Genomic DNA, 26,462 nt, shown 5'->3' with positions numbered 1-26,462 from the left:
CTTTCACAACCAAGGCACTATTATAAAAAAGATATTTTCAGCCTTAGTTTGTATATTGATTCTTCCTTGAGGGTGCTGTAAAATTTTCATTTTTTTCTTTTATTAACTAAGATCTCAACTACATTTGATTTTATTTTTTGTAGCACACATGTGTCATGATGCCAAATATATTTTAATACTGCTTTTTATCTTTGTTATATTTTCTGAAAACAGTGAGCCCAGAGGTGAATTTGATGGTGATGGCCTCTGATTTCCTTGCAAGTATTTCTGTAAAAGCTAGTAAAACCAACCATTATCATAACTAACTGCTGAAGTTTTTGTCACTTTATGAAGAGGAAGTTGGGTTTTTTAGCTTCTGCATTGTTACCTGAAATGGTCATGATGAGCTGCCTAAATAAAACAGGAAGTTGAAAGTGTAATAACTTGCAAAAATAAATACTTTTAGTTTTATTCTAGAATTCAGTTTCTGAGAATGAGCTCTACTCATCTAGTACTTAGAGTCTTCAGTTACATGGTTCCAAATGCTTTACAAGACCAAAATGAAAAGATGCCATAATTAGGAAATTTGGGTATGAGATAAACTACTTGTTTGGATTCTTTGCACTGACTGTTTCCTTTATTTCATGATTCAGCATTTTAAACACATAAATGCACACAGAATTTTAGGGTTGAAAAAAGTGCCACTGGTACATTTTTTTCTTCAACCTAACAAGTGTAATGTTTGTGTACAGCTTCAGAAGTACCATAACTGAAAATTGGATCTCTATGCTTTAAGTTTAGATAATACCGTCTTTAAGACACTTCTTGAGAAATGGGTTTATCAAAATTATATAGGAGAGATGTGGAAAATGTTGTAAATAGATGATGAAATTTGAAGGCTTTGTTAGAGATCATGAAGATACTTATACTTTTAAAGTGGATTTCCTTGATTATGTGATACCTCCTTAATTTACTAGGTGAGTTATTACTCTTTAGAGTAAAGTAAACCCTAAAGCTTAATGACTATGGCTATTTTGTAACAAGTTATTCATTAGAATTAATACTACTGTTTTTAAATCTTCTGTTGGCTTTGCTGAGTAGTATTCATATAATCTGTTACAAAATCTTGGACAGGAGCACAAAGCCTAAGCGGGTACAAACTCAGGCGCCCATTTTTGGTGAAGAGTGTAGGTTTATTATATTTCTTCAAGAACATCTAGCTATTTTATTAGGACCAGCCTTAAAGCTAAGCAAAGCATTTGTCAAAAAATTCAGACCCCAGGTTAGTCTGATTCAGAAGCCATGCTTTTCTCACTATACTATTTTTAACATATCCATGAATGAAAAAAAATCAGAGTAATTCATTTAATGAATTATATTAGATTCATTGCCGGGGCAGACGCTGTCCCTGAAAGGGCTGAGCCAGGTGTGGGAGGAGCGGCTGCCTCCTGGGCAAGGGCATGTGCGGAGACCCTGGGTGGAGCTTGGGACCTGGGTCCCTCAAGTCTGCTCTGCTGACTCTGTTGCACTCCTGTTCCTGGTGACCCTGGGAGGAGGCGCCCCGCAATGGGAGCTTTGCACTGAGCCCAGTGATGACAGCGGGGCCACAGTGGACCAAAATGTGGCAGGAGGCCCACATGAAGTTGGCGGGGTGGGGGAGGTGTGTGTTCTGGGTCTTTGTTGCAGCACATAGCCTTTTCTAGTTGTGGCACAGAGGCTTAGTTTTCCTGCAGCATGTGGGATCTTAGTTCCCCAACCAGGGATCAAACCTGAGTCCCCTGCTTTGGAAGGCAGATCCTTAACCACTGGACTACCAGGGAAGTCCCCTATTTAATGAACTATAAATGAGGTATTGTTGGGTAGTGGGAAAGAATAAGCCTCAGGATATTTGGTCTCTTCTTGCTGTGCTGTTAGCTACCAATGTGATTTTGGAAAAATCACTTCTCTCTGAGCCTTGAAAGTTTTCTTCTAAAATAGGTGGACCTTGAAAGTTTTCTTTTAATATAGGTAAGGGGAATTGGATCAAACTGACTGAACAAAGTTTAATGAACTTTTCAAACTCTTTAAATTAAAAAAACAAACTCTGTTTTAAAAACTGAAATGTTAAAATGTTCCAGGAGTTTCTGTCATTATCTGCTTTGGCACATTTGCCCTGATAACGAAGCTGTGAAATCCTTGGTTACTGCAAGGATTTATCTAGTGCCTAGCAGAGCACCAGGTACATAGTATAGGCCCAAGCTATTGGCATGAAAGACACCAATCAGTCACAGCTTCATTCATTTTTGTATTTCCCTGGCTCATGCTCCCTCATTCCCTTTCCCCAATTATTTCTGGTAATCTGTAGATATTTCTTGTGTTCAGGAACATGTCCACACTATGGGTGCCTCTTTGGGCATACATAGTGCCTAAGCATCTACTGCAGTTACTCTGTCATGGTGCTCTGTCACGACACTGCTAAGAATCTTTGATCCCCTTGTGAGCATTTTCCTAGTAAATTCAATAAAATTTTGAAGCCATATTGCATATCAAAATTAGTATCTATACAGTTGTCCCTGGGTATTTGGGGGAGTGGTTTCAGGGGACCCCCCGCCCATGCCAAAATCTGCAGATGTTCAAGTCCCTCATATAAGAGGTAGTAAGGTTCAGATCAGATCAGATCAGTCGCTCAGTCGCGTCCAACTCTTTGCGACCCCATGAATCGCAGCATGCCAGGCCTCCCTATCCATCACCAACTCCTGGAGTTCACTCAGACTCACGTCCATCGAGTCAGTGATGCCATCCAGCCATCTCATCCTCTGTCGTCCCCTCCTCCTCCTGCCCCCAATCCCTCCCAGCATCAGAGTCTTTTCCAATGAGTCAACTCTTCGCATGAGGTGGCCAAAGTACTGGAGTTTCAGCTTTAGCATCATTCCTTCCAAAGAAATCCCAGGGCTGATGTCCTTCAGAATGGACTGGTTGGATCTCCTTGCAGTCCAAGGGACTCTCAAGAGTCTTCTCCAACACCACAGTTCAAAAGCATCAATTCTTCGGCGCTCAGCCTTTTTCACAGTCCAACTCTCACATCCATACATGACCACAGAAAAAACCATAGCCTTGACTAGCTGGACCTTTGTTGGTAGTTCTCTGTTTCTGCACTCATGGATACAGAGGGCTGACTATGTATACCTTGCAAAACTCCTAATAAAAGTTTTTCCTTCATAAGTCCTTTCCTTTAGAGCTCAGAAAAACACATAGAATCAGGTGTCATTACTCTTGTCTGTCTCAAGTGCACGAATTCCTTCATCTTTTTGCAAAAAAAAAAAAGTCCTTATGTGGAGCAATTCCTGAAGGTAAAAACCTTGGATGGGGGAAACTAGTTATGATAATTTTTGATAAGCCAGTTTTACTACTTGGGGATCTCTGAACTAGGTGATGATTTGAATACATACTTACTGTTATTTCCCCTTCTCCCTTTATCAGAACCTCCTGCCAACCTCTGCATTTCTGTTCTTTCCACCATTATTCTCATTTAGTCACAAAGACTCAGAACGTTGTCATCATCTGTTTCACCCATAACCTCTCTTCTCATGTTCAGTTAGTATTTCAGTCTTATAAATTCTTCTTCCTATCATTAGACTTTATTCTTCTATTTCCATGAGTCTTTTTAAAATTATTTTCAGTATATAGGAGCTATAATCAGATGCATAAAATTTAAATGGTAGAAAAGGACATGAGTAAAAAGTCCCCTCCCACCCACTTTCCAGCCACCAAGTTCCCCTGAGCGGCAGCCAGTATTACCAGTCTCTTTTCTATTTTATTTATTTATTTCAGTTTTATTTACCAGTGGTTAGGACTCTGTGCTTTCACTACTGTGGGCCCAGGTTCAATCCCTGGTCTGGGAACTAAGATCCTGCAAGTGTGTGGCACAGCCAAAAAAAAATTACTACCATATTTGCATAGTGCTCTTTTGAGCTTCTACAAATACGTCACCAAGAATCCTAGTATTTAAAATATGTTATAAAACCAAGGTGTTTAAAAAAAAAAAAACCAAGGTGTCGAGAAACATAACTTTAAAAGTTTAAAGATCTTGTAAGTCCTCATGACAAGGCCAAGGGCACTGCCTTCTTCAGAACCTCAACATTATTGCCTACAGCAGCAACGCTTAACGTGTTTCTTTCTAAAGCAAGATTTCTGGGTTCTTTTCAGACCAGCTGCATCAGAATTTGGAGGGATAAATTCTTGGGAATCTATTTTTAATAAGCTTCCCAATAATTATTGTGCAACTCCAGAGCTACTATCCATATCTTAATCCTTTGCCAGTTAAGTTCAGAAGCTTGATTCATCAGAATAGTAAGGACAAACTTTTATTAGCTAGGCTGATGAAACTAGTGTTTAGGAACAGGGTAGCAACTAATTTAATAAATATAGGAGGGGCTAGATTATTAGTAGATCAAATACATAAGAAATCAAATGACAGTTTTTTCAATTTAAGCATGGAGTCAAGCCAGGGAAGTTAACTATACAATCTAACATTTTAATGGCATTTTCTCCTGTTGTAGGGATATATACCCAAAACCCAGACCATGTCCGATCTTTGTGTAGGGCACCTTCTGACTTTTAACAGCAGTGGACTTTCTCTTGACAGATTTTACGAGACTGGAAGGAAACCCGTATATATCAAGTTTGGCATATCACAGTTTCTCCTGCAGTTGGAATCCCTGCTTAGTTAATGGCATTTCATTCTTCAGTTGCTCAGGCCAAAAAGTTTAGTGTCTTTGATTCCTGTAGGTCCATTAGCAAATCCTTTAGGCTATGCCTTCAAAACATACCTAGAACTTGACTCTTTTTTTTTTTTTTTTTTAACCATATCCTAATTTCAACCACTCTGGAAGAAAAGTCAAAGTCGCTCAGTCATGTCTGACTCTTTGTGACCCCAGGGACTATACAGTCCATGGAATTCTCCAGGCCAGAGTACTGGAGTGGGTAGCCTTTCCCTTCTCCAGGCGATCTTCCCAACCCAAGGATCGAACCCAGGTCTCCCACATTGCAGGCAAATTCTTTACCAGCTGAGCCACAAAGGACACACTGTGGTTTCCCAAATAGTTGATTGTACTGGCCTTGGCTCTAGTCTGCTTGTGCTTTTGTCCCTCTGTAGGCAGTCTATCCTCAAGGAACCACTCAGGGTGATCTGGTTAAAAAAATATAAGGCAGAATGCGTCACTCTTCTGCTCAAAATCCTCCAATTGCTTCCCATGTTCTTCAGAATGAAAGTTCTCTGACTGCAAGTCCCTACGAATCTGCGGTTTTATCTCTTTAGTGCTCACTTCTCTGACTTTATCTCCTACCTAGACTCATCTGGCCAAACACATCTTGACTTAATGCGTCTTTGCATTTGCTCTGTTCTTTGGAGTTCTCTTCTTTCTTTATTCCTCACTTCTTCAGATATTTCATCAAAAGTTACCTTCTTAGTGAAGCCCTCTGTGATCACTCTGTCCAGTTCCAATCTACCATTTCACATCCCCTTTCCCTGCTTTATAATTATTTCTTAGCATTTATCACTAGCAGCAGCAGCATACCATGTAGTTTAGTTGTTTAATCTTATCTGTTGTCTCTTTACCCACTAGAATGTAGCTCTGTAAGGACCATGTGCTGTTGAATCACCATTACCTAAAACAGTGCCTTCATAGTAGTCCTTCAAATATTTGGTGAATAAAGAAATAAATGTGTCTTGCTTTGATGGTATCTTTCTTAATTTCACAGTTAACTAACTCTTAGAGGGCAGACTGATTTCCAAGTTTTGTGAAGCCATATTGAGGACTCCTGTACTTACAGATTAATTTTTGTCAATGGAGCTTCCCACACAGAAGGCTTTGGCAGTTCTCCATTACCTACAGAATAAAACCAGATTTGATGTTAACGTAATTGCTGCCATCTGACTCATCTTACATCACAGATAAATCTGTTTCTGCCGAACTGACAAAACAATTTTTTCTCCTACCCTTTTTCATTCTTAACCAGTTCCCTTATTTGTAATAGCCTCTTTCTTTCTCCCCCTACTATTTAAAGCACTTTGTAGAGCATAGCTTAGATCCCGCCTTCCCCTTGTAGTTGTCTTTAACAAACCCAACCCATATCCATCTCCTCAAATTCTGTGTTGTATAGTCTGTAATACTGACTTGGCAGTTTTGCTGCTTTGAATTATAATTATTTTTAAATGATTGACATCTTTGTTGAGGGCTATTGTTTGTATAAGTTGTTTTGCTAACACTGGTAAAATTTACAAAAATTGAAAAGCTAGGATGCTGACTATGTGCATATCTTACATTATTTGTGTCCACCATGAAGATGTGCACTTCATATTAGCTAAGGTAGTGGCTTTCAACCTTGACAGGACTTGAGAATCACCCAAAGAATCTTTAAAAAATTCCGGTGCCCAAACTGTCCTCCAAATCTATTACATCAGAAGGTCTGTGAGTGGAACCCAGGCATCAGTCATTTTAAAACTTCCCCAGGTGATTCTAATTGTATAGCTGTTGTTCACAACCAAGGATTAAGGCAAAAGGAAATTTGTTGGCTTGCTTCTTTTGCCATTCTCCTTTTTGTCCGAGTGAATGAACAAATTGGTAAACATAAAGATTTAATAATATCTAGGCGTTTGCTTAGGGAAAGAAAGTTAAGTATCTGCTATGTCTGTCTCATGTTACTTCATTGGATTCTTAAAATGCGTGCATGCTCAGTCACTTAAGTCGTGTCCGACCAACTTTGTGCGACCCCATGGACCACGGCCCGCCAGGCTCCTCTGTCCGATGGGATTCTCCAGGCAAAGTAGTGCTAGATATATGACCAGGTATTATACTCACAGATGAAGAAACTAAGACCCAAGTAATTAAGTGTTAAAGCCGGCATGTGAAACCATGTCTGACTCCCAGTGATTTTAAAAAAAAAAAGAGAAAAAGTTGGTTAAAAAAAAGACACACTTTTAAGATAGAAATACACTAAAATACCAGGTGCATCGTCTCTTAAAGGGGAAAATGCTTCTTGCTTCTGACTGCATCAGTTTCCAAGCCAGTGTGGTGTCTCACTGCTGAACTCTACCTTTTTGGACTTCGTATTTGCATCATTGCTTTTTGGCACGTGAAACTCAAGGCGTTCAGTGTGGATTTCCCCGTCATTTCTTAATTTGGTCCTGTTGTACGAGTACAACAATACTCGTTGTATCTGGCCATTGTACTTGGAAATTTTTACCTATCTGCCCAGTCACCTCGGGTTGGGGGTTTTAACAAATTTAAGCTCCTCAGCAACATGTTGCTTATGTGATCTTTGCACTCACTTTAATCTTTCTTCCTAACTCATTAGAACATTTTATCTCAGACTTCTATATTTCCTCAGTTATTGATCTAGACATTCAGGCATATCCTCTAATTAAGCCAAGTAGAGTTCTTTCCCTCCTTTCATATATATATATATATATATATATATATATATATATCAATGCTGTTTTGGATTTTAGATAAGATGGTTTTTTTAATCTTGACTAAGATTGGGCCAATTCTTTTTTTTTTTAATGATGACTTAAGGCTTTATCACTTACACTGAACTTCTAAATGACCAATTAAGGTATATACTTGGAAATCTTTTTATTGACATCTTGGGTGTCGTTTATTAGGAAAGTCCAGAATGAGGACTAAGGAATAAGGATATCCTTCTAATTTGGTGCATAGAGAAGTTGTAAATTAAAAGGGAATGGATGGGAAAGATAACTAGAAAATAAAATAGCTATTTTTTGGTTTTTAAATGTAAATTTTATGGTGAAGTACGTTTTACTTACACGTTATACAGTGTAAAATTCAGTGCTGACTTCTGTTAAGGAAAACCAATCTGACACTTGCTAGAATGATAAGAGGCTTTAATTTTATACTTTTGTATTAGGGGAGAGAGATTGAGATCAGCTCCAAATAAGCAAAGACCAATGGAGATTTATAGCCAACAAGCAATTGCATGGCTGGGGTGGAGAGGGGGGCATAAATGGAAAAGTACGAATAGGAGACATCAGGGTAGAAGGATTCCTGCTCACTGGCAGATCAAGGACTTATACATCAGAGGTTGGAGATGTAGAGCTTGATCAGATATCCAGAGTTGGGGAATTCTCTTTAAACTGACAGCAGGATTCTTGCTAAGACTGGGCTAGGCAAGGCCATAGACAAGAGGGGGCCAAGATAAAGGCCTAGTTGAGAAGAGGGCTCAGAGGAGCCTGACTAAAGTTTGGACAAGGAGGAGGTCTTTGGCACACTTATGCGTGTTACATTATTACTTTAGTAAATCTTCAAGCGATTTTCCTTAGTGTTGGTAGAATTTTTTTTTAATGAAATTTCTTTAAACGTGTCTACCTTCCTTACCTGTTTGTCTACATATACCCAAACTTGTAATTGGTTACTACTAGAACAGTTTCTAAGAAAAACTTGAAATGACTTTTTAAAGAGTAAGCGTGGAACAAATTATTTGAAAGTGTCATGATCTATGTTTATAATGTTGATTATAATTTAGACATAACTATCCTTTTAAACCTTAGACTTTATGGATAATGATAAATCAAAATCAACTATATACGTCTAAAATTTTCTCTCTTTTTTGTTGGTGGGGGGATGGAATGCCGCACAGCTTGTGAGATCTTAGTTGCCCAACCAGGGATCGATCCCATGCCCCTGATAGTGAGAGCACAGAGTCCTAACCACTTGACTGCCAGGGAATTCCCCTAATTGCATTCTGACTCTCTGTAGTATCTCCAGATCTAAACTGGGAAGAAAGCATTTAGCTTATTTGGAATTTAGTGAAATCTTTATTCCACTTCCTGGAGATCACTGAAAATGTATTTTTTTCCCCTCAACTTATACCCCAAATTAAATTCTCACTAGCCTCTGGGGACTCTTAGCTAGCAGGGATTTTGTTTGATAAAGGCAGTGAAACTGGAATTCTGGAGCCAGTTTGATACTGAAATACATGCATGTCAACAGCTTGGAATTTGCATCTATTAAATAATTGACCCAGTGAGTTTATTGTTGATACTCTGAAAACCTTAGAACCAGACCCAGAAAATGAACTACACCGAAGCAAGGTGTATTAAAGAAAAAAACAAAAACAGATAACATCCTGGAGGAGAGAGGAATGAAGAGGCAAAGCGCAGAGGTTTTTTTTTGTTATGTTTTGTTTTAAAGCACAGAGGTTTTTTAGGAAATACTCTGTATGATACTATAATGGTGGATACGTTTGTCCACATCCATAGAGTGTGCACCGCAAAGAGTGAACCCTAATGTAGGCCTTGGGCTTTGGGTGATAATGATGTGTCAGTGTAGATTCATCAGTTGTAGCAAATGTGCCACTCTGGTGGGGATCTTAATAATGGGGAAGACTGTGCACACCGGGGGACAGTGTTGGGCTTCCTGGGGGCTCGGGCGATAAAGAGTCTCCCTGCAATACAGGAGACCTGGGTTCCATCCCTGGGCTGGGAAGATCCCCCGGAGAAGGGAATAACAGCCAACTCCAGTATTCTTGCCTGGAGAATTCCAAGGACAGAGGAGCCTGGTGGGCTACAGTCCATGGGGTTGCAAGAGTCGGACAGGGTATGCTGGCGGGGGAAGGGAGACAGGTATATGGGAAGTCCCTGTATGTTCCTTTCAGTGTTGCTGTGAACCTGAAACTGCCCTTAGAAAAAACAGTCTTACAATCCAAAATAATAACAGCAGCAATGACATCCTAAATATCTTCAAATAGGAAAAACTCTTAAGAAATAACATTGAATTCTATACAGATAGAACTTTCTTACTAGGATAAAATAAAGTAGTATCTTTCTGGAGAAGGAATGCAGCTACTTATCCTTCAATAGTTCTGGAATGTTGTAGAATAAAAATAAGTAAACATTTACGAAAGCACAATTTACTACTCTGTTTTGAAGTATAGTCTAGTTGAGAACATGAGGAAACTTTGAAAGATGATCAAAGTAAACTTTGAAAGATCAGTTTAAAGGGAAGCAGAATGGTCACTTTGAAAAACTTGTGGTCAAGAAAAAGTTGTTTCTGTTTATCAATACTGATGAAGATTGTAGTGATGGGGAACATTAGATGAGTAGGACCCAAAGAACTTCTGAAAGAGAGGAATGATTTTCTCAGTAATTTGAAGGGTTTGTTCAGTTTGATAACTTAAAGCATAGTTGTCTTGCTAGCAGTCTTCTCTAGCTGACGTTTACTGAGCATCCATGTTATATTTTAAATGTTTTGCCACAGTCTTGACATAGGTGCTGTGATAAGTGTTCAAAAGTTTGGTAGAAGAAACAGGATTCTTGAGGCTTTAGTAATGGAGAAAATATCTTTGAAAGAAACAGATGGCCCAGCTTTAAAAAGTAGGACTGATTTAGACAGAGATGAAAAGAGAGGCACGAGGATAGTGTGAGTAAAGGCCCAGAAACAAAGTTGTTAATACACTTAATAGACTAATGAAGGAGACAAAGGTTACTCGCTGGCAGTGATTTCATTCCTGAAGTATACAAAACTTGGGCAGTATAAACTGACCTCGGCCTTGTGGGTAACTGGAATATGGATATTATCTAGTGAAAAATTTCTTCACTGCCTGTCTGGAATTACTTTCCCAACATTGACAGTTGTTAAATATTCAACTTGAAATTATTTTGTTAAGGAAATTATTTTAAAAGGTGGTTATGAATAGATGTAATGTTGAAATATTTGGGGTCTGTTATTAAAAAATTATTTAGGGGAATTCCCCAGCAGTCCAGTGGTTAGGAGTCTGCTTTTACTACTGAGGGTTTGGGTGCAATCCCTGGTCAGGGAACTAAGGTCCCACAAACTGTATGGCACACCCAAGGGAAAAAAAAGATTAGTAAACTAAAAATGAGAGTTTTATAAAAATTTCATAAATTTATTTTTCTAATAATTTTCTAAAGTTTCTTACTAAAATTAAAACTAGCAGCTTCTGGGAAACAATAGGATATATTACCTTCTTGGTTTGATGGTTAAACTTCAGTACAAATATTAGCAATAAAAAAATGAAATTTTGAATCTTGCAAGGATTGAGTGTTTTGCTTTATTTGCCTTTTTGGAAAAGTAAGATGATAGGAAAAGAGAAGAAACTGAAATATAAGAAAACTTTGATTGATACTTACAGACTTTAAATTCCCCCTGTTTGGGTTAGAAATACAATACAATGCATTCCATGGAATTAACATTATTATAATCTTTAAATATATAAAGGGATGGAATTGTATATGAGACTTGAGCTTCTCCCCCTTTAAAATACACGCTTTACTGCAGATACTATCATATGAATGTTATGTACAGTGAAACTTACTTTATGAAACAAGGACTTTTTAAAAATTTGTATTTACTTATTTTTGTCTGTGCTGGGTCTTCGTTGCTGCATGGGCTTTTCTCTAGTTGTGGTGAGTGGGGGCTACTCTAGTTGTAGTGCACAGGCTTCTCATTGCCGTGGCTTCTCTTGTCGCAGAGCACAGGCTCTACGCATGGGCTCCAGTAGTTGCAGCACATGTGCTCAATAATTGCTGTTCCTGGGCTTTAGAACACAGGCTCAGTAGTTATGGTGCATAGGCTTAGTTGCTCCAGGGCATGTGGGATCTTCCTGGACCAGAGATCAAACCCATGTCCCCTGCATTGGCAGGCACATTCTTAACCACTGGACCATAGGGAGGTCCCATCCCTCATCTGTATTGCAGCAAAAATATTTTTGCAATTACCAGCCACTGCCATTTCTCTTTCTCCTTCTGCTTGTTCCCATGATTTTGTTTCTCTCTCTTAAATTTCATCTTGTTAGTTTTGACTCAGTTTTGAGACTGGATGATAAAATTTGGACTTTTAAAGTTGTTTATCATTCTGTTTATCCCTCCCAACTTTGTGACAACTGCAACTTTGACATGCAAAGTTTTGTCTCAATTCTTGGTTTAAAGAAATTCTGAAAGGACTAGGCAAACCCACGAGATCTTACTATATAAATTCTCCTGAATTTTAATACCTGTATTAAAATTATAGTATTATAGTATTGCATAGTATTGCAAATTATGTATAGTATTGCAAATTATGTATTATAGTATTGCATAATATAGTCGATTGTCTAGTGCATTGCCGCCCCTTTGTTAAGTATGTGACCTTGGACAAGGAACTTCTGAACCTGTTCCTTCATTTACAATGGAGATAATAGTCTCTTCTCTGCCTATATTAACAAACTATTTTAAGATCAAAAGAGAGGTTATGAAAGAGTTTTGTAAACAATAAAATAGTATTCATTAATTTACATTCTTTGTGTGTGCCAGGTCTTAGTCCTAGGTTTACAGTAATGAACAAACAACAAATTTTTATGGTCTATGCCAAGATTTGGCAAATCTTGCCCATTAAGGCCTAGGGGAAAAAAAAACAAAAGAATATTTCATGATGTGAAAATTACATGAAATACAAATTGCAGTATCTAAAATAATGTTAGTTAACTCAGTAGGGGTAAACCTTTCACACTATAGATGTGTGTGTCTGTGTGTGTGTGTGTATACATATATATATCAAAAACATTCACATCGTACCCTTTAGTTATTTTATAGCTATTTGTCAGTTGTACCTCAGTTAAAAAGTCTTATTGGAACATGGGCTCATTTAGTTTACAGTTGGGAAAGAGATCATGTGGTCCACACCGCTCTGAAACATTTATTGTCTGGCCCTTTAGCACTTAGCAGACCTCTGCTCTACGTTCTTGGAATTCTTTTGGAGGTCTTGAACAATAACCATATGTTCAGTGGTAAGTTCTTTGAAGGAATTTAAAGCAAGTAAAGGGGCAAGAATTATGAAGGGTATGGAGGGTCCAGTAGGTAATTTATAGAAGTCAGGAAGTCAGAGAAGGGTACTTTAGTGGGTGATATTTGAATGAAGACGGAAGTGAACTCTGATAGAAAAGCATTTCTGGCAAAAGAAATAAAAACTGCAATAGTCCTAAGGTGGGAGTGTAGCTGTAGGTCTAGGAACTAAACAGTAGAAGAATGAGAGGGGGTGAGCCAATTGTAAACGAGACCCATGGAGCACACTTTAGATTTTACAGTGATAATATGAATGTATCATTACTACTTATGTTACATCTATTCCTTCAAGGTGTTTTTATAGTATTGACATAAATAGTTTTTATAGTATTGACATTTATATATTGACAGAACAGCTCAACACTTAAAAGCCGTCTTCAAAGACTGTCAGATGTTTATCTAATACTGAGTATGGTCATCTCATGTAGGGGGATTGGTTCAAGGACCCCCATAGATTACAGAATACAAGAATGCTCAAGTTCTTTATCTGAAATGGTGTAGGATTTGTATATAACTTACATCCTGCCATATATTTTAAATCATCTCTAGATTACTTGTAATGTCTAATATAATATAAATACTATGTAAATAGTTACTAGTGTGTAGCAGATTCAAGCTTTGACTTTTGGAACTTTCTGGAATTTTTTTCCCCAAAATATTTTCAATCCTTATATGCTGAACCCATAGAGAGTTGACTGTAATCTGTCTTATTTGCTAACTCCCAGAAATAAAAAAAGGGAGTCGTTTACAATGACAGTGATAGGACCCCCATGTTGGCATCTAATGATAACTACATTTCTTTTAACTGCTCATTTAAAACTTCACCTTATCATAGTATATATATCTTTTTTTTTGCATTTATCTCTTTTTTATTTATTTATTTTTTAAATTTTATTTTATTTTTAAACTTTACAATATTGTATTAGTTTTGCCAAATACCGAAATGAATCCGCCACAGGTATACCTGTGTTCCCCATCCTGAACCCTCCTCCCTCCTCCCTCCCCATACCCTCCCTCTGGGTCGTCCCAGTGCATCAGCCCCAAGCATCCAGTATCGTGAATCGAACCTGGACTGGCGACTCGTTTCATACATGGTATTATACATGTTTCAATGCCATTCTCCCAAATCTCCCCACCCTCTCCTTCTCCCACAGAGTCCATAAGACTGATCTATACATCAGTGTCTCTTTTGCTGTCTCGTACACAGGGTTATTGTTACCATCTTTCTAAATTCCATATATATGCGTTAGTATACTGTATTGGTGTTTTTCTTTCTGGCTTACTTCACTCTGTATAATAGGTTCCAGTTTCATCCATCTCATTAGAACTGATTCAAATGTATTCTTTTCAATGGCTGAGTAATACTCCATTGTGTATATGTACCACAGCTTTCTTATCCATTCATCTGCTGATGGACATCCAGGTTGCTTCCATGTCCTGGCTATTATCAACAGTACTGCGATGAACATTGGGGTACACGTGTCTCTTTCCCTTCTGGTTTCCTCAGTGTGTATGCCCAGCAGTGGGATTGCTGGATCATAAGGCAGTTCTATTTCCAGTTTTTTAAGGAATCTCCACACTGTTCTCCATAGTGGCTGTACTAGTTTGCATTCCCACCAACAGTGTAAGAGAGTTCCCTTTTCTCCACACCCTCTCCAGCATTTATTGCTTGTAGACTTTTGGATCACAGCCATTCTGACTGGTGTGAAATGGTACCTCATTTATCATAGTATATATATATCTTCAAGTCTCCCCACTTTAGTTTAAAAATTAGGAGATGTTTTGTTTTCTTTAACTGGACATTTCTCCTGTTCTTGATATTCTCAGATAATTTTTTAAAATTATTTATACAATAATAAATAAAAGGAAATGTTGGCATGACCTTTTTGCTTTTTAAAAAATTATTTTTCATACAAATAATTTCTAGCATACGATTTTTGGAACGTAGAAATGAGCTTAAAATTGGAAGAAAAAAAGCTTTTGTAATACTACTGTCAGAGGTGGTCCAAGTTAGAAGTTAGTAGCCATACATTTATGTAAATATATATACTTCAAAAAAAAGATAGGAAAGCAACATTTTGCAACCCTTTCACTCAACAGCATGGTAAGTAATCAACTCATGTTATCAACAGAACACTTCTCAAACGTTTTTGCTTTCAGAACTCATTTATACTCTTAGAAATCAAGTTGTTGTTCCCCCAGTGTTACTGAGATATAATTGACATACAGCACTAAAGTTTAAGGTGTACAGTGTATGATTTGACTCATATACATCATGAAATGATTATTATAGTAAGTTTTGTGAATATCCATCATCTGACAGATACAAAAGTAAAGAAATAGTTTTTTAAAAAGTTTGCCTATGATGAGAACTCTTAGGACCTATTCTCTTTAACAGCTTTCATATATAAAATACAGCAGTTAATTATATGTATTATCTTATACATTACATCCCTAGTACTTACTTATCTTGTTAACAGGAAATTTGTACCTTTTGACTATCTCTCCCCACCCCTAAATTCTTTTTCTGTGAGTTTGTTTTTGAAGTATAATTGACCTATAACACTATGTTAGTTCCTGTTATACAGCATAGTGATTTGATATTTCTATACATTTCAAAATAATTACCCCAGTAAGTCAGTTAAGGTGTGTGACAAAGATGCTACATAGTTATTGACTATTATTCCCTACACTGTACGTTTCATACCAGTTACTTAATTTATTTTGCAACTAAAGATTGTACCTCTTAATTTCCCTTACTTATTTCTTTCCTCCACACAAACCTCTCCCTTCTGGCAACTGCCTTTTTGTTCTCTGTCTCCATTATTCTGATTGTTTTTTAGATTCCACATGTAAGTAAAATTATATAGTATTTGTCTTTTTATGACTTACTTCACTTAGCATAATACCCTCTATGTCCATTCATGTTGCAAATGGCAGATTTTCATTCTTTTTTTTTCCCCAAGTAGTGTATCATTTTGGCTTACGTCTTATATGTTTGTTCAGAGTACCAGAGCTTTTTAATGACTTGAGCAATTGCTTTGTGGCACTTAGTCCTGGTAATTTTTTTTTTTTAATTGAAGGATAATTGCTTTACAAAATTTTGTTGTCTTCTGTCAAACCTCAACATGAATCAGCCATGGGTATACATATGTCCCCTCCTTTTTGAACCTCCCTCCCATCTTCTGCCCCATCCCACCCCTCTAGGTAGATACAGAGCCCCTGTTTGAGTTTCCTGAGACATAGAGCAAATTCCCATTGGCTATCTATTTTACATACGGTAAGTTTCCATGTTACTCTCTCCATACATCTCACCCTCTTCTCCCCTCTCCCCATGTCCATAAGTCAAATATTCCATTGTGTTTATATGTGTATACACATACTCCACATCACTTCTTTATCCATTCATTTAGATTATTTCCATATCTTGGCTGTTGTAAATAATGCTGGAGCGAATATAGAGGTGCATTTATCTTTTCTATTTAGTGTGTACATAGAAATTGAGGGGGTTTTGGTTGTTTCTTTTTTTTGGGGGATGGGTTTGTATTTGACTGCACTGTGTGGCATGTCAGATCTTACTTCCCTGACCAGGAATCAAACCCTGCCCCATGCAATGAAATTGAATTTTTATTTATGTGGCTTCTGAGTATTGTGTATATGTGCTCAGTCACTTCAGTAGTGTCTGACTCTTTGTGACGCCTATAGTCCAGTGGGCTATGGACTGTAGCCCACTGGCTCATTTGTCCGTGGGATTCTCCAGGTGAGAATACTATAGTGGATTGCCATGCCTTCCTCCAGGGGATCTTCCCGACCCAAGGATCCAAGCTGCATCTGCCACGTCTCCTGCATTTCAGGCAGATTTTTTACTACTGGGCCACTAGGGAAGCCCTGATATGTATTGTATTAGATATTATAACTTAAAAGGAGTTTTTCTTTTTTCTTTTTTTTTTTTTAAAAGGAGTTTTTCAAGCAACTCATTTTTATCATAATGATAATAAAAATTTATTGCATTTTGACATAAATGATTAGTATACATATGTATTTCTTAAATTTTTATTTTTGAAAATGCACAAAGAATCTGTGGAAAAAAATAGTGTTGTTTTACATTATGCATATCTTTTAAATATCTCCATTCAGTTTGTCGAGCTATGTTGTCTTAGTTTGTACCTACTGTTCCCTCTGCATGGGATGCTCACCTTGGTATCTACTCATCCTCCAATCCAGCTGAAACATCATTGCCTTTGAAAGTCACCCCAAGCCCTCCTTAAATACATATGTAGAATTGACAGCATCTTCCTTTGTGCTCCACTGTGCCTTTTAATGCTTGGTATATTACTATCTAGGTAACAGATCCCTTGAGGACAGCGGCAGTGTCTTATTTGGTATTTAATCTTTATTTACTGATTCTTCCTGGCTCTTCAGTAAATGTTTGTTGAATGGATAAACTGCTGCTTTTTTACATGCACTGTCAGTTTCTCCATTATCCAAATCACTTTTTCAGTTATGGCATTTCCATCAAATTTTGTAACTTTTGAAAATTTGTAGGTAACTTCAGAAATATGAGTAATGTGAATTTTCAGTTTGGTAACTTCTACTTTTATGTATTCAAACATTAATAAGTAATATGTAAAATATAGCTGTAGCTTTATTCTTTTAAGGGAAGTTGCTTTTGGGGTAGTATATGAATATATTTTTGAACTGCACGCACTTAATTTTTCTTGACTGAGGGGAGTTTCTTAATTAAGTATTATGGGAAATGCACCTTGACAGAAAGACCATAGCTGCTCAACAGACTTACCACAAATAGGCTAAAAAAATGGGTTTGCTTTTCAAAATAGGTTTGCTAATTTCTTAAATAAGTGATTGATAACAACAGTTAACAAGTACAGTAATATGATTAAGTGCACTTGCAAAGCACATATACACAATTGGAAATCCATATTAGAACTGTTAGTCCTGTATAGTGTAATTCTCATGAGTTGAGAAACACTTCTTCCTTATTAGAAACTCTATCTTTTTATTGTTGTTGCTTAGTTAATGTAAAAGCTTTATGGAGTGTTTTGTCTTAATCTCCACCAGTTTTCATCGGAGGGTATCTACAATTACCCTGCAACATCAGAGTTCTGAAACTGTACGTGCGTGCATAAGAATATCTTAAGGTGTTTGTGTTACAGATTCCTCAACCCTGCTTCCAGGTGGTCAATATACAAGTTTGTCTTCTAGGTCTTAAAGATACAGAGAGTTTTATAGCTCAGAGAAGTTCTGCAGCTCTCCTAATCTCTTTTAGGAGTTGGATTATTATGAGGAAATTCAGAACCAAAAAAAGTTAGCAAAGTTTCCAGAATCACAAATCTAGTTAGTTAATGGACCAACAGATCCAGTCATTAGAATCCAGAGTTTTCATTCTGCCTTGCTGCATGAATCAGTCAGCCTTTCTTGCCTGAACAAATAAGTTTAGTTATGGAGCAGCTTTTCTTTTACTTTTTTTAGAATAAGAGCAAAGTCATATAAGATCTTCCGTATAAACCTAGGGATGCTAAAGTTGTAAACTATTTCCGTCTTTTTCAAATTCTCAACCCCAGCTTTATTTTCCAAAGACTTTAGTGTCTTTTTTTCTCTGCCCTAAGAATGGTTTGACTTTCATAACTTTAATTTTATTTTAGTCAACAGGAACTTAAAGTTGTTTGAAGGAAATGGAAGAAATCAACAGAGCATGCCTAACTGGAAAGTAGAGCTCAGTTTATTGTTAGGTATACATGTTCCTCTTTGCCCCTTGTCAGTAAGTTGGATCAGCTTTCTATTCATCACATGAGATATTAGGGAATTTTTAGTAGCCTCATAATGTGTTACAATTATATGAGAGAGCCTTTGCGGTCAGTCCTATTTCATTGCTAACATCATTATTACACACACACTTACACATACATAGGTATCACTAAATGTTACTGCAGATTGTTGGATGGTTTTCTTTCTATTATATAGGATCTTACATTCCTTGTTAAGATTCTCAAACAACATTTACTTGTTAAGAGATGAGAGGTTGATTTATATAGCAGATGAACTACATGGTTTTACCTTACCTTTTATGACAAAACTTTTGAAATGAAAATGTAGGGAAAAAAGGAAATGGGAAGAGACATAAATTAGTAATAGTTTAAATTAGTAAGCGTGTCATCAGTGGACCAAAGTTTGGTTTTTTTTAGCAATTTAAAAAAATACAGCGTTATTTTTTTATTCATATTATTTTTAAATTTTTGTTTATTTGGCTGTGCTGGATCTTCGTTGCTGCAAGCAGGATTTCTCTAATTTCAGTAAGCAGGGTAGGGGGGCTACTCTCCAATTGCAGTGTGCAGGCTTCACATTGCAGTGACTTCTCTTAATGCAAACCACAGACTCTAGGGCACAGGCTCAGTAGTTGTGGTGCATAGGCTTAGTTGCCCTGTGGCATGTGGAATCTTCCAGGACCGGGGGTTGAACCCTTGTTCCCTACATTGTCAGGCAAATTCTTAACCACTAGACCACCAGAGAGGTCCTTAAAGCAGTTCTTGATAAAAAGTGAAATGGTTCAAAAACATGAAAAAAAATAAGATCAGAGGAAACCCAAAACACATTGAAGAAGAAAACTGTTGTGGAAGTAGGGGCTTTTCTGGAGGACGTCAATTTAAGGAGAAAGAGGGGAAGAACTCAGAACAACCTTGGAGTGGATTAGTTGCGGAATTGTTCTCTAAGCTTTCTGGACCACATGACTCCTTCTCTCATTCCCACTTGGGCTAAGCTGCAGGCAATAGCATTAGCCCTCAGAATATAGCATTGGGAATGAGCTTTGGGAGCATAGAGTCAGGGCAGTGCCCCAGGTAGCCTGTGACCATAGGATGCTCACTCAGAAGATAATCTGCTCACACATTCTCAACAGCAAGTCTACTATTTCCCTCCCCTACAATCAAGGAGATAAACTACAGCTAAGCAGAACAGGCAAACTAAAATAAATTCAAAGAGAAGCAACAGTACCATGAAAGAGAAGTACAAAAATCAACAGTATATCTAAATTCTTAGGAAACAGTCCATAGAACAAGACTTTAAGTATAATTAATATCCCCAAGGAGACACAAGAGATTATATTATTGCACGCGCGTGCACACACACACACACAAAATATAAGTCTTGGAAGTTAAAATAGAATTGAATAGCAAAATGGGCACAACTGAAGAGCATGCTAATGAGGTGACAAAGGCAGCTGAGGAATTCTCCCTACACAAGGCATAAAATGATGGAAAAGATAAAACATAGGAGAAAAAATTAAGATACTCAGGTTAGATCCTAACATTTCAGCATCCATCTCTAATCAGAGTCCCAGTAACAGATTGGCAGTAGTGGGCATGAGAGAAATTTAAAATGAATAATAGAATAAATATTTTCCACAGCATTCTTTAGGACGTTTAGTATAGTGTTGAATAGTTTAGGTGACAAGAATCATCTTTGTCTTGCTTTTGAAATTAGTGACACTGCTTACGTTTCATCATTATTGAGTATGCTATAGAATTTTGGTAGATAGCCCTTTATAAAGTTAAGTAAGTTTATTCTATTCCTACTAAAAACTAGTAGTTATGTTGTTGTATTATGATATTTGAACGGGTATTGAATTTTGTTTTTTCCAGCATGAGGTAAGATGATCACAGGGTTTTGCTTCTTTAATTTGTAAGTTATATTGATTCCTTTTATTGGGATAAACACCATAAACATAAATTGGTATAAAACCAATTTGCTAATGTTTTATTTAGTTTTGCTTAAGGGTTTATAAATGAAATAGGATTGTAGCTTTCTATTTTCGTGACTATAGTATATTTTGACCAAAATTGATTTTTCAGCTTTTTAAAAAGAAAAATTCAGAAGTAAAGCAGCATGTATATCCCCAAATTAGAACAAATCTGTATGGATAATAAACACTTTGAGATGTCTTGTGAAAGGAGAATCTGAAGGCTGCTAACCAGTAGGATTTAAACAGGAAATTATATTTCAAGGGATGTGATAAAAATTTTGTTGTCTGTTAACTCCTTCCCATCTTATATGCTACTCTTCATAATTCTTTTACTGTAACTTTTATTTGTCTTTAGGTACGCATAGCTGCTAAATTTATCACTCATGCACCGCCAGGGGAATTCAATGAAGTATTCAATGGTGAGTAAAGATTAGTACTTAGTTGTTTCAGACCCTCTTTAATCACTTATAAGCACTTATTGAGTGTTTGCTGTCTCTCTTAATCCTTACAACATTATAGCTATAGCTAAGGAAATCACAATTCAAAGAGGTTAAAATAACTTATCCAATATCACCCTGTCACCCAGCTGGTAAGTGTCAGAGCAGGGATTTAAACCCAGGTCTGCATCAAAAGCATAATCTTAAGACCCCAGTATATTAGGATACCTATCTTATGTGAAAAAGATTTAAAGTAGTTCAGTATTGATCAAGGTAGAAACAATATTAAATTTCATGCTGCTGCTGCTAAGTCGCTTCAGTCGTGTCCGACTCTGTGCGACCCCATAGACGGCAGCCCACCAGGCTCCCCCGTCCCTGGGATTCTCCAGGCAAGAACACTGGAGTGGGTTGCCATTTCCTTCTCCAATGCACGAAAGTGAAAAGTGAAAGTGAAGTCGCTCAGTTGTGTCCGACTCTTAGCGACCCCATGGACTGCAGCCTGCCAGGCTCCTCCATCCATGGGACTTTCCAGGCAAGAGTACTGGATTGGGGTGCCATTGCCTTCTCCAATTGAAAATTTATACTTGGTCAATATGGAAGACAGATTAGGCAAAGAAAGGCTGCATTTGTTTTCCTTGTTAGTGCTCAAATATTCAAAACAAGTCATAAGGAAGAAAGTTTTGATTTACTTCTTTTGTGTTATTTTACTCCTTGTAAATAACATTTATATTTCTCTTAGTTGTTTTTCCTCTGCATCATTAATTTTACCATTATCATTAATTTTATAATATAAACAATATTAAATTTCATAGTTTTATATCTATCATTATAGATCATAGCTTAAATCTCTTCGGTGCTTTTACTCAAGAAGTGCCATAGTGTAGGACAATTTTTAGAGCCATTGGGGCTGAACTGACTGTATCCGGGAAGCTTGTTAAATATACAGATTCCAGTGTTGTCATCAGAGAAGGCAATGGCACCCCACTCCAGTACTTTGCCTGGAAAATCCCATGGATGGAGGAGCCTGGTGGGCTGCAGTCCATGGGGTTGCTAAGAGTCAGACACAACTGAGCGACTTCACTTTCACTTTTCACTTTCATGCATTGGAGAAGGAAATGGCAACCCACTCCAGTGTTCTTGCCTGGAGAATCCCAGGGACGGGGGAGCCTGGTGGCTGCCGTCTGTGGGATCACACAGTCGGACACGACTGAAGTGACTTAGCAGCAGCAGTGTTGTCATCCTCCTAAGATTAGTTAGATCTGGGTTGGAATGGGTAATCTGCTTTATTAGGTCCTTCAGGTGATTCTGAGTCACAGCCAATTTGAGAACCACTATTCCAGTATATTTTGGAGAAGGAAATGGCAACCCACTCCAGTGTTCTTGCCTGGAGAATCCCAGGGATGGGGGAGCCTGGTGGGCTGCCGTCTATGGGGTCGCACAGAGTCGGACACGACTGAAGCGACTTAGCAGCAGCAGCAGCAGCAGCAGCATTCCAGTATATTTACAACCTTCCATACTATTTACTGTCGTAACACAGCTTACAGAATAAAAAATGTAAATGAGGCATTATAACTGTGTTAATGTCAATCATCATAATCTCATTTTAAGTTGTAAACTGATTCATCTTAAAATTCCCCTTAAGTAAAATCATAATCTTTGTGCATCTTGGTTCAGTTTAGCAAACATTTATTTTGAAATTCTACTTTTACATTAAAAGGTTACCTCCTTAGTTCGGGGAACTGTATGATGTTCATTTGCACCTGGCTCAGATCTCCACAAATTGTGGAACAATCAATAATCTCCACTGGTAAAATTAATGATGCAGAGGAAAAACAACTAAGAGACATCTGAATGTTATTTACAAGGAGTAAAATAACACAAAAGAAGTAAATCAAGACTTTCTTCTTTATGACTTGTTTTGAATATTTGAGCACTAACAAGGAAAACAAATGCAGCCTTTCTTTGCCTAGTCTGTCTTCCATATTGACCAAGTGTAAATTTTCAACAACAGAGCTTTTAGAAATTCTCCTGCAACTTGAACTTTAACTGATTAGCTCAGATAAATTCTTGACTTAAAAATTAGTGGCCTTTATAAAATAAGTACCTTGTTTTATTTCTGACAATTAAATGTACTTTATAGGACTATTGTGAGAATAATTGATACCAAAGCATTAGATTAAGAATTGGCAAGCTACTTATGACATGACAGCTGGTTTTTATTGGAATGCTACACATTGACCTCTGCCAGCCCCTTCTTTCAAAAGCTCTAAGAGTCAGTTGCCTTTGCCTTATAGTTAGCCTTCTCTCTTGGCGGACTATAGTGCATGTTTTCTCAAAGAGTCGAATATGACTGAGCAACTGAAAACACACACACACACACTTGGAGTTAATTCTTGGTAGTTTCTTAGTAACAAGGACCCTCCTCTTCCAAAGGAGAAGTGACTGGACTCTTGATACACAGCTTTTTGAAAAGATTGTAGGCCCTGCATTAGATGCTCCGAGGAAAATATGTTCAGCAATTTCTCTGCCACTGACTGAATTGTGCCCAGCTCTTTTGGTCTGTTACAGAAAAGCCTACAATTAATCTATTTTAAAAGGATTCTTTAGATATAAATGATCAGTCCTAACTTTAACTTTCTATAAACCATGTTTTTCGTTTGCTGTAATCAAACTCCATGAGAATTTATTGTTGGATTATTATATCACAAATCTATGCAAATCTGAGAACATTGTTAACATCTGTTTGTGTATGTACATTTTTAGAATTTCAAATATATATTATACATACATAGTGAAGTCACTCAGTCGTGTCCGACTTTTTGCGACCCCATGGACAGTAGCCAACCAAGCTCCTCTGTCCATGGGATTTTCCAGGCAAGAATACTGGAGTGGGTTGCCATTTCCTTCTCCAGGAGATCTTCCCAACCCAGGGATTGAACCCGGGTCTCCCGCATTGTAGGCAGACGCTTTACCATCTGAGCCACCAGGGGGTATCCATAACTAATCTTCCAAAGCCTGATTTTCTAGAAATCTAATCTAGAAATCTGCTAAAATTTCTCAAGTTTGCCTTCTATTGAACATCTGAATTTTAACATCTTTAACATTGTTTTCCTCCTCAGATGTCCGGCTACTACTTAACAATGATAATCTCCTCAGGGAAGGGGCTGCACAGTACGTATCTTTCTAAATCCACTTTCTTGTTATTGTAATATTGGGTAAACTATGTTGATAATAAACTAGTACCCTGAAAACAGTTTAAAATACTTCAAAATAAAGCAGTTGTTTTATTTTGGTTTTTTTTTTTTTAGTTGTTTTTCTCCCCCTTGGAGAAAACATGTTCCCTCCAAACATTATTTCTTTAAAGTTTATTATGTATGGTCTTATTTTTATTTTTGCTCAGATATTTTTTCTCTGCTCAACAGAATTTAATGTTAGCTATTACATTTTCTTCTGTAGTTCTTTTTGTTCATGCTGAATTTTTTTTATAACTGCCAGTTGTAGAAAGATTAGGCTGGTACTAAGTGATGATATTTCTCACATTGCCAAGAATAGCAGATGCTGAGAAAGTACCTTAATAGAGTTAACCAAAGAATAATTACATGATTATTCTATCCAGTCATTGATTTAGAATATCATTTTCATTTTGTCCTTATCCTCAAAAACATTAAATTGGTGGTTGGTTGGTTGATTTTCTTGTCTCTTTTAAATCTTAAACACTGTCTAGCTTTTAGGGCCTCCTGTTCTCTGGCTTTATCACTACTCTGCTTTACTCTTCAGTACAAAGTGCTCTTTTAGTTACTGTCTATCCACCTGGCTCACAGTTCCTTCCTAAAGAGGAAACCAGAGTTGGATAATGACTGGGCAGAGATGGGGTGGGAGATGGAACAAGTCTTTTTTGATGCAGAGCAACAAATAATTGTTATAAAGGCATTTGGTGTGATACATAATTGGTTTAGATTTTAGCTGTAGAAAATATTTTAAGAACTGCTACTTGGGAAATAATCTTCTGCCCTGTCCAATACTGTTTTTTGTTTTTTTAAAATTCATTTTGGGACCAGATTCTGCAAACCTAAAATTTGCACAGAATCACTATAATTTCTATAATGAATGATACCCCAGTTACATATTCTCTTTCACTGTTCTGTGAACTACCTTCCCCCACCCCCACCCCCATCCCCCACCCACCCCTGCTGTGTCACATGGCATACAGGATTGTAGTTACCCAACTGGGGATCGAACCCATGCCCCCTGCAGTGGAAGCATGGAGTCCTAATCACTGGACTGCCAGGGAATTCCCTGAACTACTTTTTATACTTACTTATATATAATTGGTTTCTCTCCCTCTTCCTTTTAAAAAAAACAAAACAGTGCGTTTGCCCAGTATAACATGGATCAGTTCACGCCTGTGAAGATAGAAGGATATGAAGATCAGGTAACAGTTATTTCTCTTAGATACACTGTACCTGGAAGGTAGTAGAAATACTGTAAAACAGATGTCTGAAGATAAAATGCTGAGTAGATTCACGTCTTAGCTTTTGTAAATATTCTACATATTAGGAAATTCTTCCTCCCTCTGAAAATAGGAGTTTATTTGAAGAGAGAATTGTCCCTAACAAAAGAACAATGAAAGTAAAAGGAATTAAGTTTTACATAAGCTTTCCAGCTGTCCCTAATTCTCCTTGGTAAGAATAACAGAAGACATTATATTTAATAGGAAAACAAGGATTCCTGTTCAGATACAGGAACAAAGTAAATACATATTCCCCTTTTTTCCCCACAGTTATTAACATTACATGACAGGGCTTTTCAGATTCATTAATGTACAATTCAAAGGTAGTATGGTATCAAATGGCAGATACCTTTTGACAGTCTGAATCCCCTTTGAACCCACAAGTCCAAAGAATTTATCTTAGGAAATAAGTGTATAAATGTGTAAAAAAGATTATTTGAATCAAGGTTTATGATAGTGAAAAATTGGGAGCAGTCTAAATGTCCAGTATTAAATTAAGTATCTGTAGGCCAAAATCCTGTGTAACCATTAAAACCTGATAGAAATATTGAACTGGAAATATGTTTATGATATATTAAGCTAAAACATGAAGCAGCAGGTAGTGTTGTGCTAGTTTATTTTTTAAATAAATATGTAAATGAACAATTTTATTAGAATTTGCATCTTAAATTCTGTGAAAGGTACATCTTACTTTATGTGCCATTAAGAAAGTGAAAATACTTGTCAGTTAAATTATGACAGTTTTAAGATGCTGTCACTATAAGATGCATCCCGTTTTATGAAATGTTAAATCATGAGGGGAATGTATGCATCTTAAGACTCAGAAATAAAAGTAATAAGAAAGAAAAGAAATAAAGTAGTATATAGATGTGCATAGAAATTGAAATGTAGGAAAATACATACCAAAATGTTAACTCTCTATGTTGGGATCACAGGATTACT

At 37.1% G+C, this 26,462-nt stretch overlaps 1 protein-coding gene across 1 annotated transcript in view; it reads left to right on the top strand.

Annotated features, from left to right (window-relative positions):
- CAPZA1 (capping actin protein of muscle Z-line subunit alpha 1) overlaps positions 1 to 26,462 on the top strand; it is a 44,341-nt gene that overhangs the window by 2,342 nt on the left and 15,537 nt on the right. Inside the window, exons 2-4 of the mRNA XM_005887089.2 lie at positions 20,929 to 20,992; positions 24,130 to 24,181; positions 25,379 to 25,442. Coding sequence (XP_005887151.1) covers positions 20,929 to 20,992; positions 24,130 to 24,181; positions 25,379 to 25,442 — 180 coding nt within the window. The remainder of the gene's footprint in view (positions 1 to 20,928; positions 20,993 to 24,129; positions 24,182 to 25,378; positions 25,443 to 26,462) is intronic.

Source organism: Bos mutus, chromosome 3 (genome assembly GCF_027580195.1).
Source record: "Bos mutus isolate GX-2022 chromosome 3, NWIPB_WYAK_1.1, whole genome shotgun sequence".
Classification (NCBI taxonomy): Eukaryota; Metazoa; Chordata; class Mammalia; order Artiodactyla; family Bovidae; genus Bos; species Bos mutus.
This window is presented reverse-complemented; position numbering and strand designations above follow the sequence as displayed.